Source organism: Fringilla coelebs, assembly GCF_963513975.1.
Source record: "Fringilla coelebs genome assembly, chromosome: 3".
Lineage (NCBI taxonomy): Eukaryota > Metazoa > Chordata > Aves > Passeriformes > Fringillidae > Fringilla > Fringilla coelebs.
In genome coordinates, this window is record NC_140030.1 from 92,024,563 (window position 1) to 92,041,285 (window position 16,723).

At 41.3% G+C, this 16,723-nt stretch overlaps 1 protein-coding gene across 1 annotated transcript in view; it reads right to left on the minus strand.

The window, feature by feature from the left end:
• The window catches only part of KCNH1 (potassium voltage-gated channel subfamily H member 1), a gene marked incomplete at both ends in the record, with an annotated part of 170,356 nt that overhangs the window by 126,145 nt on the left and 27,488 nt on the right, over positions 1-16,723 (minus strand). The window contains 2 exons of the mRNA XM_084202555.1: positions 6,885-7,277; positions 14,977-15,095. Of these exons, the coding sequence (XP_084058681.1) occupies positions 6,885-7,277; positions 14,977-15,095 (512 nt within the window). The remainder of the gene's footprint in view (positions 1-6,884; positions 7,278-14,976; positions 15,096-16,723) is intronic.

A 16,723-nucleotide genomic window follows, 5' to 3' on the forward strand; every position in this document is an offset into this window, starting at 1 on the left:
TAATTCCATCCCTAATATGAAATAGACTACAGAGCAACCACTTAGCTACTCAAACAAATACCCTTTGTCATCTCATCTGACTTTCTGCCTCAGATCAATACGAGTGTGCTGAATGGGGGGAGAAGAGGAGAGTAACTGATCCCTGCCTCTGGAACATGCCTCCCTTTACACACAGTGTAAGTCTCGCTCTAACAGCAGCTTTTTGAAATAATTCAGACTCTAATATATTCAATTAGCTCTCCTTCTTGGACAAAGGCTATCACCATACATTATCACTGAAAATGTAATTCAGCTTTTAATTCTTTTAGCCTGATACAGATTGAATAGCTTATGTAGACTACTGTTCTCTCTTTAACAGAATGATAAATCATGTCAGGCATTTCAAAGCCATGAAGAAGTAGCCCTGAAATCCAGTAACACCCTTACTTATCTGTGACTTAGCAGAAAGACTAATCTGAACATTTGGAGTGCAGAAGAAGAGTCAACTGGAGTCTTAACAGCCTCAGTAGAACCCACAGAGAAGGTCAACATCAGGCAGGAACACAGCAACACATCCTGCTCTGGAATTTGCTTTTGGTAGGGGCTATCCATCAGCAGACAGAGCAGATGTGTCTGAGCCACCAAGGTGTATGAGCCTGGGTAAGACATGGGAAGGCAGCAGAATCAGGCTTACAGCATGGGAGAGACTTTAACCCAGAATGCCTCCCAAGGCATAAGAGCTCTGCAGTGACTATATACATCAAGATAACTTGGAAAGCTGAGGATTTTGGGGGAAAAGACAGCCTGCCCCTTCACAGGGTAGCATAAAAATTGCATGTGATGGGTAGCATGGAGGTTGGGTTTTTAAGGAAGGAAGGTAGAAAAACTCATATTTGACTGGAAAAAAAATGGAGGCGAGGGGAGGTGAGAAAATGTGGAACAAGGCAGACAGAAAAGAGAGACACCCTCACCTGAATCCCCAAGAGTCTCTGAACAGCAAGTGCTTCTTTTGTCTACCTGGCTTATATCCTGGCTGTGCACTTTCCCCCAGGAACCTGCTTTACGCCATTTGCATTTCCCCAAAATACTCCTTCCACCTACCTGTCTGCTAAGGAGTAATTCCTGCCTGGCACAGCCCTCTGGGGCCATGCTGAGAACAGAGGCACTTAGAAAAGTCAGAAAAGCAGCCCTCCTCCTCCACCACTGCTTTTCCTTCCCACTGCACTCCCCCTTCTTCCACAGTTCAAGGCTGTCAAGCTCCCTCTGAAGCTCCAAACACCGCAGGAGCCCGAGCAAGGAGGCTGGCCGTGCTCCAGGGCAGGTTACAGCCCCCAGCACACACCTGCCATGGGCGTGCCCTGTTTCTCAGGGGCTTCTCACACAGCGATGCCCAACCAAGCAGACCTCCTGCATCATCCCCAACCCAAGGGGCTCCAGCCCTCCCCTGCCCCACCAGGGCACAATCACCCAATTGCTCCATCCTTCCCCAGAAGCCCCAGTAGGTGTCACCCAGTCCACAGGGTCTCACTCATCCCTCCCCATCCACCTTCATCTCATCCAAGAGCCACAATTTGCCAACATCTCTTCTACGCCTGGATCACGCTCTGTGATACACAGCTGGGGGTTTTTTGTTAAACGTGACATAAAAAGTAGGTTATGACTACTTTAAATTTCAATTAGCCATAGAAAATTATTCATTCATTGCTGGATTTAGCAAGAGACTCACATGCAAAATACAGCACTGCCTCATTGGACAGATTCAAATAAGAGTGGTGAGCTACTGTTTCAAACAGATTTCATATTACTCAGCTGTTTACAGTTTAAAAATACTTTTAAAATTACATTTTCCAGTTTGCAAAATTCATCTAACACAAAATCTTTCTTTATAGGTCCCAGTTTATTCCATAAAACTGTACATATGATAATTTATTCCCTTGCCCCTTATTGCATATAGTGGTTAAAAAAAAAAAAAAAAGGGAAGTTGCATGCTTTCCAGTGTAGCTGCTCCAGTAATTCCTAAATAGCTAATTTGTATTAGCATGAGAGATTATTCCATTAACAAGGTTTAAATTAATCTATTGCAAAAGTACTGCCTCAGAGAGTTGCCAACAATTTGACCAGCAACACATTCATTTTTTCCTCTCTCAACTCTCTGTTTACTTTCCAGCTACACCACACTCACTTAGCACTAATTATCTTCATTTACTTCTATTATTCTGTATTGTATTTTTTTCTGGGACTTCTTTTATCATCATAAATTTTGGCCTTTCAAGCTGTACATCTTCTTTGCCTACATGCAAGCTTCTCTCCTATTCATTCACTTAGCTGAGCACTAGATCATTTATATTGAATATATCTTTCTTAATGATCTTTTACTATGCATTTATTTCTCTTCTACCTCAACTAATAGAGTGAAACATGGTTCTCAATTTGGCACCAGCCAACAATTGATCACAGCTCTCTGCTCAAACACATATAGCAATTACTACTACAAACTCCCTATTTCAGAGATTTATATGGTGGTGACATGACTGGATTCCGCTCCTACCATGAGATTTCACAACAGCATCACATGTAATAAGTCAAATTTTTTCCAATATAAATTATATCTTATGGCATTATGGACGAAAACCACAGTATAAAATTGCTCAAGCTGACGCTGCAAAAATATGCTTAGGAATTCAAAGTCTTAAATTGCACTGTTCTTGGCAAAAATTGTGGAATTTTCTTTAAGCCTGGTTTTTGTTAAATTTACTGATTGATGTCTGAACAGAAAAAGATAACATTATCCCCCAAAGTAGGTGGTATTTCCTTAAGTGAGGAATAATACTAATTACTGTAAAGAATTACTGACAAATGCTATTTTGATCATTCAAACTTGAAAGACACTAACACCACATGTTTCAAGGGCTGTTTAAATTTTAGACCAATATTTTCTTTTCTTACTCAGACTAAATTGCAGCATGATGTATTCTCTTAACAATAGAAAGTTCAAGCCTAGCATTAAGTTGATTCATCAATCAGTATGAATGTGGTATATTTTCTTCTGTTGAAATTCTGTCAGGTCAAGAAAATAATTAGTATTTAACTATAGAATTTTTTTCCCATATATAGAAGCCAGGAGAAACATCCATAACTTTACTATCATTTGAGTAACAACAGAAATTTCTCTACAGCTATTCATTTCTTTATTTGTTGAATTCTGCTCATGTCTGAATATGAAATGCTGTACTGTCTCTCTGAGCACAGCACTTGAGATCAGTCTCTTATATAATTATATGGACTTGAACAAAGACATTAATGTTTTTTCTTTCCTCTCTCATCTGTAGAATGTGGCTATTCATACTTAAGTGCCTCTTGAATTAATTGTAGTTATTAATAGTTGTATTGATTAATAGTTAATGAATTCAAATTATTTTTATGGACCAAAATATTCTCAATCATGCAGAGAGGAGACTGGAATTTCGATTATATTGAAAAATGTGAATTGAAAATATACTAATTTTCCAAACTGCAACAAACCCAAAGAATTTTGAAATTGTCTGAAAACCACAGAAGTCACACTCAATTTTGTTTCAAGAAAATATTTTCGGTTCTATCTTATAATGGAATAATGAAGTAAATTGCAAAACAAAATGTTACTTCAAAATAGGAAAAAATATCCAATACTAGAATATTTTCAATTGAGTATCTGCTAGCCAAAAATATTGATCAACTCCAGTTTCATCTATTATAATTAGTGGATCATTTTAAAGATGACAAAAATGAGTTCACTATTAATCTAGAGATGAGTAATGGGACAGTCCCAAGACTGCCCAGAGCAAAAAAAAATCTCAATGCCCTATTATACAGTTTTTTACTTATTCAGTGCTGCAGCTCCCATGTCTCTTGCAAATCAATTAGTCTCCATTACAGTAATTACAACATTCTGAAGTACAAATTGACTTGTCAAGTTAGTTCCTCCATGACATTCTCAGAGCCTTCAGCACCTTTTTTTTAAACAGAGGATGACAGCAGCCAGCAAAATAAGCAAGCTTCTACCTGGTCCAATCCCCCTTCATTATAGGGACTGCAACAAAGCCAGGATTCTATTTCTTCCTGTTTGAAATCATGTATGGAAAACATCAGATTGGGGAAAACAGCAATTCATATTCTTCATCTCATCTTTGCACCACTGTTGACACTGGGTATCATTTCATCTGTGGCCATTTTTTAAGAATACTCTCACTACGGCTTCCAGAAAAAAAAGTAATCCTGCAGCAGCCATGGCCAGCTACTGATTCCATTGCCATGGCTCCAAGGGAACTCCCTCTAGCAAAATTAAAGTGCCACAGGGATAACCGTTCAGTTTGGTTATTTGCTCATTGAGCAGGGCAGCCTTGCACCTGACTTAATGCAGCTGCAAACTTATATGGTGTACAATCTGGGGCAAAAGAGAGGTAAATTTGAGCCAGCAAGAAAGGAAGAGTTCACCCACAAGGGAATGCTCTACACAACAGAAAAAGAAAAGATAAAAGGCAAAGATTTTCTGCTTTCAAGATTCCTTGAATGTGGCTTTTATTTTTTTTTCTCCTTCACTAAAAGGTTATCTTTCTCTCTACAGGCAGTTCTTGAAACAGTGATCAGTAGATATTGTCCCAAACCCCCTCCTGATATGCACTGTGTAATTCTGCTGGCATTGCTGGCAAAACCCCTCAGGTCCCATAAACCAGCCTATGAGCCCTCAGTAGAAGCATGGCAATTTACACCAGTGGAAACTCTGCTCTAATGATCCCACAACAATTTATACCAGCCAAATGTCAGCAGCCACTATGGGAAATGCAGATGAACAGTCTTGAATGGACAGCATCAAGAAAAATCTTGATTTTTTTTTTTTTCCCCTTGGGCACAACTGCACAGTAACTTAAACTAACACTGTTATACTGATTAAGGAGACTGTTGAAGAGCCAGGGGAAAACTGAAGTACCAATCAGCTTCTCATTGCTACAAGGCAAGACTGAGATGGAGAACCTGCAGAAATACAAACTCACACAAGAATTTCTCTGCAGAATTGCTGCCATGAGTCCAAAATCATCTGAGCTCAGTTTGAGGGCTGTCACAGCCACTGGTACAGATGTTTTCCTCAGGGATGCTCTGTAGGTCACATCACCAGTCTAAAGTCAAGAAATGTTCCTTCAGCAAAATCATCACCCGGCTGCTTCTATCTGCCATAGGTGAGAAGAGCTTCCTTCCTGGTTTGTTGGTTTTTTGTCTCTTGCTTCGTTTATTTTTTACTTTTATCTATTATTTTTACTCTGTCTAATGTCAGAACCTGACATATGGCCACTCCTCCCATCGCTCTATCAGTGTCATTGCAAAGTAATTTGTGAAAGCCCTGCAGAATAATCTGCAGTCTGGGTCTTTCATATGGCAAACAGATACTTAAGGACAGGTCTCACAAGGCTTTTTTGCTTGATCTAATTTGTGTTATTTCAGTCTGTAGCTTGATATAAAATGAAAACTTCTCTAGGGAATTAAATATCAAATAACATCACATTTTTTCCACTGCATTTAATAGTTTGCCCACCTGTCCTCAAGTTATTGAGAAAACCACTTTAAATTTTATTTTAAATAGTGTAATTCTTAAAAAGTAATGGGGTTTGGTTTTGCCTATATTTCACTTTGCATAATTTTCTTTTGATAGATAGGCTGTCCTTTGTAAATGGGCATATCTTAAAGAAAGTCATAAAATTCAAATTTTACAGGCTAAAATTTAAATACTAAGCCCTGATGAGGTAGGAATGTAAATTCCTCTCCTTCTCTGGAAGTATTCAGACCCAGCTGGATGTGATCCTGTGCAACCTGCCCTGGGTGAATCTGCTTTAACAGCTGGGTTGGACTAGATGATCTCCAGAGATCCCTTCCAAGCCCAGCCACCCTCTGATTCTATGATCCTGCATCTTACAGCTTTAGCATGTGCCACAGATAAACTCAGAGACATAACTAGTTGATGATTTTATAACATGTAACCAGAAATCAGACTTCTGAAATCCTCTTTAAGATTTTATTAAAAATTCATTAACTTTCTGAACTATTTAGGCAGGGAACTTTAATGTATTTACCTTAGAAATATTTTCTTGGCAGACTGATCCAAAAAAACAAGCAGCTAAAAAATACTAGTTTTCTGGATTTAAGTGTCTTAATGTTAGTTCTTTTGCTAGATTGTGATCTACTCCCAGAGAAATGAAGAACTGAGGAACAGTCTAGATTTCCAGATTTCTCCCCATTCTTTCATTTAATTATGAAGCCACCAAACAAGCACCTTCACAGTGCTTTCTGGTGCTCTAAGAAGATTCACTGAGTCACTCCCTGCCTCTTTGCCACCTGCCACAGTGTACTAGAAGCAGCTGAGAAATGTGTATTTTACTTCCCAGTTGTTCCTGTGCAGAACTGGAATTAGCAGAACTGCCCTGATCGGTCATCGGCAAAAGCAAGCACAGCCTGCCCCAACAAACTGTCCTGACACACAGCTCAAACTATTCCTGCTAAGGCAGATGGAGCAGCTTCCCTCAGAGCTGTACAAATTACATCTTATGGCATTATGGATGAAAACCACAGCATAAAATTGTGGACAGCAGCACCTGTATAAAGGTGCTGCTGTCTGCCTCTACCTGTCCTCCTGAATCCTGAGGGTGCAGAAAGAAGGAAAATGAGCATGGCTTTTTAACACCAAAAACTACAGCAGAAATTAAAGAATAAGCCTTCTGGCTAGGATTCATAAGCAAACTTCTGTGCATGCTGTGGGTGGCTACAGACAGACATACGTACAGTAATTCAATAAATTTAAAAACGTGTTTCTTGTGTCCTGCAGATCCCCCCCCCAACCATCAAGTCGTAATAAATGGAAGTGGAAGCGGTGTACTGACCTCATCAACATTCTCAAATGCATTGATGACATCATATGGCAGGCAGGAGAGCAGGTCAATCACAAACCAGGTCTTCAGGTAATTCATGCGGATCAGCTTGGGGTCAGAGATCACCTCCCCTGCCGGCCCCACAAAGGTGGTGTGGAAATTGAGCACAATGTCAACCAGAAAAATGACATCTACAATGCTGTCCACTACTAGCCATGCCACGTTGTTCTGCTTGGTTTTAAAGGAGACGTTGTAAGGGACCAAAATAGCAGTGTAGAAGGTTAAAATCAGGATGATCCAGTCCCAGGTAGTCTTGAATACACAATAATGCAAAATTATATGAGGTGGAGTCTTTGGTGCCTCTTGTTTGTACTGTGGGAGGATTTCAGAACCCAGCTGCAATACCTGTAGTCAAGAGAGATTTGAGAGGAAAAAGAAAACATGCTTAATTTTATTCACACTAGATTCTCAAGCTCAGTACAACAGTTCATAAAAATTCATGTCCATTAACTCCTTTTACCACCACCAAATGGTAAGCAAGCCAAGAAAAGTATTCTGTCACACAAATCAACTTCAAACTAAGAACAGTTGTTTCTTTTAATGCCATTGATTATTTTTTGACACTAAGTCTAGTGTGTGGAATATCCAAGACAAACAGAGAAGAGAGAACCCCTTCAGCTAGCTAGACAGACGAGACAGAAAAATGATGGGCAAGAATAGGCAGGAAGGCCAGGGTGAATAGAAATTGATGGCAAAACCAGGAACAACACACAACTGAGCTCCAGGCCAGCAGCAGGACCGCTGGACCGCATTTTTTTTCAACACTGGCTATTTAACTCTTCACTACACCCTGTCTGACATAATCTCATACTACAATCTATCACCAATGCACAGGCCTCTCTTCCTCTTTTCTGGGCTGTGCAGGTCCAAAGCCCATGGATATCTATCATCAGCCTCAATAAACTCATTTTGGACTTCACCTTTTCATTCAGAGAAGTTCAATATCTTAACTACCTGATGGTGTAGAATCACAGAAAGATAGACTCATTAAGGTTGGAAAAGACCCCTAAGATAGTTGAGTTGAACAATTAGCCCAGTACCACCATGTTCTCCAACAAACCATGGCCCAAGTGCCACATCCACACACCTTTTGAACACCTCTGGGTACAGCAATGCCACCATTCCCTGGGAAATCTGCTCCAATGCTTGACAAACCTTTCAGTGAAGAAATTTTTCCTAATATCTAATCTAAATCTCCCCTGGTGGAACTTGAGGCCATTTCCCCTGGTCCCGTACTTGTTGCCTGGAGGAAAAGACAGATCTCCCCCTCGCTGGTCCCCTCTGAGCCTCTTTTTCTCCTGGCTAAACAATCCCAGCTCCCCAAGCTGCTCCTCATCAGACTCGTTCTCTGCACCCTTCACTGCCTTCTTTGCCCTTCTCAGACACGATCCAAGGCCTCCAAGTCCCTCTGGCTGTGGGGGCCTCTGGGCTGACTGCAGGATTTAGGGCACCTGCCAAGGCACACTGTTGAGTTACACTGCAGTTAGGTCTGAATTCAGAAAAGCACTTCTGTAGAAGATCATCTGCCAGCATGTGTTTTAAACCCTGGACCTCAGGCTGAGCACATGCTGACACTGAGCACTGTTTTGCATAACTGCAGTCTCAATCAATGCTGCCCATTTTATGTCTGTTCTCTCTCCAGTTCTGCCCACTGCTGCAAAAACAATATTATCATGTGTGTAATTCTTGGGAACTCAAGTTTCTTTCACATACCTATGAATAAGAATGTGTTTGTTTATTTGGATATACGTGACGGTGAAACTGACATCAAGAACTTGTGTCCAAATAAAGAGAAGTTAAATTTTAAAGCAAATTTTACCCTGGATGAATTATGAATGAAAATTGAAAGAAACATGAAGGCTTGCTTGATTGAAATGTGTTTGGTAATGCCAAACTCACAGAACCTGTGAGAAGTATTTAGGAGCATGGTTCCTTTTTCACTTTTATTTACACATAGTTCAGAGCAATAGGAAGCAGGGAAGGAAATTAAATGTCTGTTTTTCTCTGGGAAAAGATAAGACAATACAGCTAGAATAGAAGGATGTCTTCCTTTCATTCTCCTATCTCAGCGTTTTTAATGCCTGTTATTTAGACATGGATTTTATCTCCAAGCTTTTCTGAGTGCCTTTTTTTTTTTTTTTTTGGGGGGGGGTGAACTGGTGAGATTTTTTTCCAACACTTTCAGCCAAAGGGGACAAAAAAAAAATGATCAGCTACACAAGATCTACTTGGACAAAACAGTCTCAGATGAAATTCCCTGCTGCTTTGAGCCTCACATAATCACTTACTTGTGTACACAACAGGGGTCAGACACTGTCAGACCACAGCTCCTCACACACGTGTAAATGAGAATGGGAATTGCAAGCCTGCTGACTTTGAGCCCAGTATGTTCTCCTGAAGAGAATTAACATGACCTGCTCTGACAGACCTGCATGCTACCACAGAGGCATTAAGAGTTGGAAAAAAAAATTGTATTAAAAAAAAAAAAAGGACTGTATTTTTGTTAGTGAGTGTCTAGAATGACAGCAAAGAGGAGAAATGAACATTTCTCCAGCAGACCCAACTAGGACTCAGACATGTTCACTGCAGTATTACACAGTCTATTGATCCTGACCCTGATTCACGTATGTTCTCCACATCACCAAAAATAAAAGGGAATTAAGCTGTCCTGTGTTCAGAGGAGCTGGAAGGAGCACAAGACACATGCCGTCTCTCTTCCCTGCAGGAAGCATTGGCCAGCCCATGCAGTCCCCAAAGTCACTGGTGTGACTGGAAGAGGCAGAGGTTGTGTACTGAGCTCATGTGTGTACTCAGAGCACCATTCCCTTCAAGGCTTGTTCACAGTCCTGGGGACAGATGTTGGGATGTCTTTTCCCAACAAAAGCTCTAGCCCAAATCAATACTGCAAATATCTCCTGCCCTCCCTTTTGCACACTGCAGCTGTGCCTGAATCACTTGGAAAGCAATGAGTTACTCCTGGCTTTCATGAGGCTCTGCATGAGCAGCAGCTCTAACAGAGGATCCTGAGCCTGAAATATGCTTCACTGGGCAAGGAGAGTCCTCTGCCTTCCTCACTCACTGGAATAACTGATCAGCAAAACAAGAACCTCCATCACATAGTAACATTTTTCATTGAGCAGGATTTCAGTTCTAGTGCTGAGATTTTACTGCTGTGGGGAGACTGGATCAGCCTTCAAATGCAGCAGGAAAGCATAATTGCTTCTGCAATCACAGGCCTACTACAGCTTTTTTTTTTTAGCCCCTGGTATTACATGAGTAAGTCCAATATTTTGGTAACTATTCTAATCAGCATAGGAGCCTCAACCTTGAAAAACTGGAAAAAAAATTGTTTGCTCTTGTCAGGTGGTTCTTATCTATACATACACAAATTATAGATTGATAATTGCATAATGCACTCCATTTTGGTCACTGCTGCTCTCTTTGTACTCCAAGAATTTGTAGAAATTTTGCATCAACAGAATTAAATTTACTGCAAAATATACTAATGTATACCTGCATACCCAATTAGGGAAATGGCAAAAAAGAAGGGGCTAAATTATGGTGTTCACTGTTTTGCTGTAAATAGAAAAAAAGCCATTAAAATAAAACCAGTGGAACTGAACTGAAAGCAGAAAAAACAGACTTCTAGTTCCAGCTTGTTAAGACAATAAACTGCTGCTTCAGTGTTTTAAAATGTCATCACCAAATACAAAGCACTCTCTCCTTACTTATTTGAGATTCAAGGGCTACAGCACAGGAAAATAAAAGGATTGATGTCTGATTGATCTCCTTCCCATCCTATTTAGAAAGTAAACATACTCCAAACTATCTGAATAGCTAGGGACCTTATAAATAAGTCTTTTGAACTTCTGTTTCCCCCCTGGAGTCTCTGGAGAATCCCTAGCAATGGTTATTTAAAGAGACCAATGGCTTTAGTTGGTCTCCAGCAGAAAGATGTGCACCAGCACTGTGGGCATGAATCCTGAATGGAGGGGCAGGAGACAGGCATCAAGGAATGACACAGGGATTCCAATCACTCACCAGATGGGAAAAGCCACCTGCAGAAAGCCAGAGGTGCCTCCAGTCCTCTTTTTGGGTGGGATGGAGGTGACAAGTTCTAGCCTGGGCCCCCTCTCTCTACATCACTAACACACACCTTTGTAAAACCACCCCATCTTGCTGGCTCTGCTTAGAGATGATTTCACAGCCTGAGGTGAAAGAAGGGCACTGTCCCAGCTCACACTATCTCTCCCAGCAAAGGCAACTTGCTTTGCACACTGGCAAAAGCTTCACAGTGCCTGACAGTGCCAGCCAGGAGCTCTCAAAGGCACCAAATTCTTCATTTCACTGAAGGAAGAGAAACACGCCTACAACAAAGCTTAATCTCAGAGAACAAGCATGTGTCTTTATCATAAAGCACAAAAAAGAGCTCAGTACTGCACAGAAACCAGGGAAGGAGGTCCACAGAGCTTAGTGCTAAAGATCAAGGTTTTGTTAGGTCACTGCACTGAAGTTACAAGAGCTCCTTGCTCCACTTTTCCCACCAAGGGCCACACCAAGTCTATGTCCTCACCATCCTTCCCCCCACACACACCAGCCCTGGCTCATCTGGATTCAGAGCCATAAACCCCACTCTCTGCACCATCCAGCAAAGTTCCTTCTGCCCTATTCCTGCTGCACTTCAGCCTCTAGGGAGAGCAGTGCCAACCTGAGACAGGTTTGCTGAAGTAGTCAGGTGTGGTTACACGTGAACTAACCACATTGAAACTGCTTGTAAAGCTACTTCTCCTGGAGAGGAAAAAAACCAAACCCCAAGAGACTGATATAAAAGTAATCATGAAGAAAATGTACACAACTATATAAACCAATATGCTGAGCTTCCTTTTGCATGCACTGGACAATTTGATTACTACAATTTTCTGAATAATTGAAACAGCTCTGGTTTTGGAAGACTCTTCACTATTGTACAGTTTTATCATGGTAAAAGAAATATTTATTTCTGAAACTTATTAATGAAAGTATCATTTCAGTTACTTACTATTCATCAGATAAAGTTACTTATAATTCATCTGCTGTATTATATGCATTTATTATTTGTGGTAATGATGCATGATGCTTTAATAGCTCTCTAACGCTGGAGAATTTTATTCCAAGAGCAGAAACGCCAAATTTCATCACGGGTTTTACAAGACTCTGTTCTTTTTTAAACACAGCAAACTTTTTCTAAATCCTTTTTTTTTTTTAATAAAATGGTGAATATATCTCAAGTCAAGAGTCATAAATTGCATCAAATGTGGTTACAATGATTTATTTATTTTTATGACAGTATGACTGGGGGGCAAAAAAAAAAAGCTAACACAAACACTCACTCATTTCCAGCTTAATCTCTCCTTTTCATGATTTCAATTGCACCTATTTGCTTTCTCTCACTCTCCCTCGCTTTTGTTTTCCCAAGCACCCACACAAATTGCTCCCAAACTAAGGGCTAGGTGCTAAGGCTCAATATTTTGATTGGCAGTTTTAATGGCAGTTATCATTTTCTGGTAAATAATGTTAAAAAAAAACTGGCAGAAGTTCCATTCTTAAGCAGTGGTGCTAAGCACCATTATAATTTCTCTGCTTTTATTTCTCATAACTATTTTTTTTTTCATTTTGACACAGTCTTGTTTGCCCAGAACTGCCTGGCAAAGGTGCAGAACACATCAGCTAAGACCACAGGTTTCAGATGACAAACATACTCATTCAGCAGTGACCAGGAAGAACCATCCCTACAATCAGCTCCTTGGTGATTAAGCAACAGAAATGCATCAGTTACTTTTACAAACTCCTATTGCAAAATGTTGTTGCACAGTTACCTAACACCTTTGTGTTAATTGCATAATTAATTTGAGTAGTTTTCATATGACTGCTATTAGAGAAGTCAGGGTAAAAAAAAAATCTGTGCCTACTGGCAAAAGTCAGAGACTGAAGCTTCACAGACAGTGCTTGTATTATCCATGGCCTGTTAGTCTGTCACTAACACCTTTCTTAAACTGTTCCATAAACAATAAAAAATTGTAAGCTGTTGTGGCAGGCTCCAACACCTTGCTCTACTCAGGTTCTAGGATGCAACAGCCTCCCAAGACATTCAAATATATAAGTGATAAATAACTAAGAGCAACTCAAATAACACTGCAATAAACGTGGAGCCTTCTCACACAAACAAGATTGATGTGAAATGTCGTAGTGAGTAGCAAAAGAAAAAGGATGACTTTTAAAATTTCAGACAGGCTACTGCAGGGATGAAGAAAAAAAAAGAAAAAATATTTGAAAATACAACAGGGAACTGTTAGAGATCCCTTATTCAATATTATCAAAACACCTTTGCAGAATAAGAAGCCTGGCACCCCATATATCTTCAAATAAAGAAAGGTGGTCTTGTCTGTATGATTATCTGCACTATTCCTTTCTCTGTAGTGTAGTTCTATTGGCTTAAATGGAATTAGAGCAGGAAAAAAAGCTATCTAACATCACAGCTGGGGCTAATGTTCTTTGTAAAATTATGACTGCAATATTCAGTCAGCAATTAAAGAAACTCATTTCAGACGTGTAAACTATACACTTGCCCTTTATTATTTGTAATGAATCAATTGGGTGTGCCAGTAAGAATACTTGCAAAGACTTGTTGAGCACATGGACTTGCAAAAAGTTTCAGCAATGTGTAGTCACTGACGTCCAGACTGTTGCCAAACAGAATAACCTCTGACCCTTTGTCTTATATTTTGCTGCCTACATTTTAGCAGTAACTAAAACTCAAGGGTAGAGATCTAAAGAGAAGAAAGGATTATTTGATATGAAGCCTTGAGTAGGATTAGGAGGAAAACTGTTCCAAATCCCAGGACACTAAAGCAACCTCAGTGTGGACATGTGTTAATCGCATGGTGTTCCTGCAGTATGGTGTCCGTGTGAATGTCTGTCCCTCCCCTGTGCCAGCATGATCCATCTTATTTCTCTGCTCCAACAGAAATTGGCTTCCCCTCTTGAGTTCTTCTGTATTGAATACTGGCTAGGTAAGATCCTGTCTGCAGGAATTTTGCCATTATACATGATAAGAAGATAGGTGACTTTCAGTTTGCATAGGAACCGAGACATACACAACAGAACCTGCAGAGTGTAGTACAACTGACTATGTGGACAGCCCATGGAACTCATCAACACCTTACACCCCCAGCTGCACAGGGAGATCAAGAATTACTGCCAAGTCATAGCTGCTGCCATGGCATTCATAGCAGAAGTGACACAGGACTGCCATGTTATATTGGCTGTGCTGTCATTAACACCAGGTCAAACCTCTCCCCAGGCTGTTTTTACACCAGGGAGACCCTGCTACTGGCCCAGGAAACAGCTACAGGAAACTTGGGACAGTCTCTCCCCCTCGTGGCGAAAGCCCTCAAACCCTAAGTGTTTCAAGGGGCCTTCTCTGCCTGGAGCTTATCTCAAAAGTTTGAGAGGCTACTTAAATCACAAGGTTTCACTTTCCCAATTTCCCTGCAGTGCTGCTCGCGGCATCTTACAACTGTTCTGTCCATAAAAGCAGTAACTTAAACATAGGTTTTAACCAGTTGGTAATGCAGGGTTGGGATCCCACTGAGAAAGTAACTAGACATAAATTAATTCAGAGAATAACCCTGCCATGGATTCTCCAGGATTCCCTTGTGTACTAGACTGAGTTTTTCTCACTTCAGTGTTACATAAGTAGATAGTCCAAGATCCTACTCTTACTAAGATCCTCAGAAGAATGGAAACTGAGTGAGAAAGTATTATTTTAATAACACCTTTCTAAGACTTTGCTAAGATGATATGGAACACAACACTGCAATTAGGTTACATGAAGTCTTTGGGACGGACACCTGCTTTCATTCTGCTGTCACAGGACACATTTCACTGCACACGTACCAGATTCCCAGGGCAGGGAGGACTGACAGTTCTTGGCTCACCCAGAGATGACGTACCCACAAAGGCTAAAAACATTTCTTTACTGCCTCCTGGGGAAAGAAAAAATTACCTCAGCAAGTCTTGAGTGCTTGTGGACGTTCTCTCCCTTCTGCACGCTGGGAGCAAGCTGCTGCAGCACCCCTCGGCTGCTCGTGAGGGCACGCGTCAAGCGGGCAAACTTCCCCCAACCTTGAGAAAACATGCAAGATTAGACACACATTACCAAAAAAAGCTGCAAGTGTACCTCATAAAACCTTTTATGACTAAAGGGAGAAGAAGTTGTTAAAACAGAGCAATCTGCTTTAATACTGACCAGAAGGGAGTATAATTTAACCAAGTACCAGATAAAAGCAAGTCAGAGAATAGGTGTCAGCGTGGTACAGTAATAAAACCCATGACTGCTGTGACTTTGTATTCAATGACTCTACAAAAGTACTGCCACATGAACCGCATATTTTGCAAGGATAAATGTCCACTATACAATAATCTCATATTAAATCTAATGATCAGATTTGGATCTCACAGCACTGCAGAAGACACTTCAGACTAATCAAGATGTAAGGCTAGAGTCATGCACAATGAAAATTACAGTTGTCTGTAACAGAAGTGAACCTAGCTTCAGATGCATCAAGCATACATCTGGAATAAGCAGAGAAATATACATAAGATAATAAAAAGCAGAGCAGAAAAACAAAACAAAATCATTAATTTTACTCTCTCTAAACAAAAAGGGGAATATACTGATAGATTTTCTCAAACACGAATTAAACATTTAGCAGCTTCTGGCAGAGAAGTCATATGCTGAATTTTAATTCAGAATATTTTTTACAGTGATTTCAAATATCCCTGAAAATAGAAGATGTTTAATGACAGTCACAAGAGCTAACTACAACTATAATCTTTATGAGCAGTACTTTGCCATAACAGATAGGCAGAGTATATACATCTGGATATTTTTGGTATACTGAAAGGAAAGTATCAGTGCATTTAATCCCAATCTTGAAAAATGCTAGCACCACCTGGGAGCTCTTGAGCTCCTACCCCTCATCTTCTACTCCAACTGAGGATGCTCAGCACTTTGAAGATTCAGTTTATAATAAGCACCTGGTTCTGGAAAACGTTGCCTACACGGCTTTCTTGCAGACCCCTCTTAGGTACTGGAAGGTGCTATAAGGTGTCCTTGGAGTCTTCTCCTCTCCAGGCTGAGCGCACACACCTCTCCCAGTCTGCCTGCACAGCAGAGGTGCTCCAGCCCTCTGAGCATCTTTGCGACCCTCCCCTAAACTCGCTCGACAGGTGCTTCTTACGCTGGGGACCAGAGCTGAGTGCAGTACTCCACACGGGGTCACACAGGATTGCAGCAGGGAAGGAAAATCCTTTTCCTTGACTGCTGGCCACGCCGTTTTTGATACATCCCAGGATACCGCTGGCTTTATGAGCTTCAAGTGCGCCTGGCCTAGTGATGCCCAGCCTCCCTCCCGAGCCAGGTGCAGGGCTTGGCAGTGGCGGCCCGAGGGGGACACGCTCCAAGGGGCAGCGGCAGTCGGTCGGTCGGTCGGTCGGTCGCCCCTCGGCGGCCCGCAGGGAGCGGCGGCGGGCCGGGCGCTCGGCGCTGGCCGTGGTGCTGAAGCGGAACGAGCGGGGCTCGCTGGCAAAGGTCAGCCCCGGCGGGAATGGGAACAGAGCACGGGGTTCCAGCTTCGCCCGGGAACTCCAAACCCGCCCCCCTTATCACGAGCAAAATTTTTCTAATGCCAGATGACAGACAGCTCCTTTAACTAACTCAAACCGGATTGATGGGGAGGGAATTATCCTGG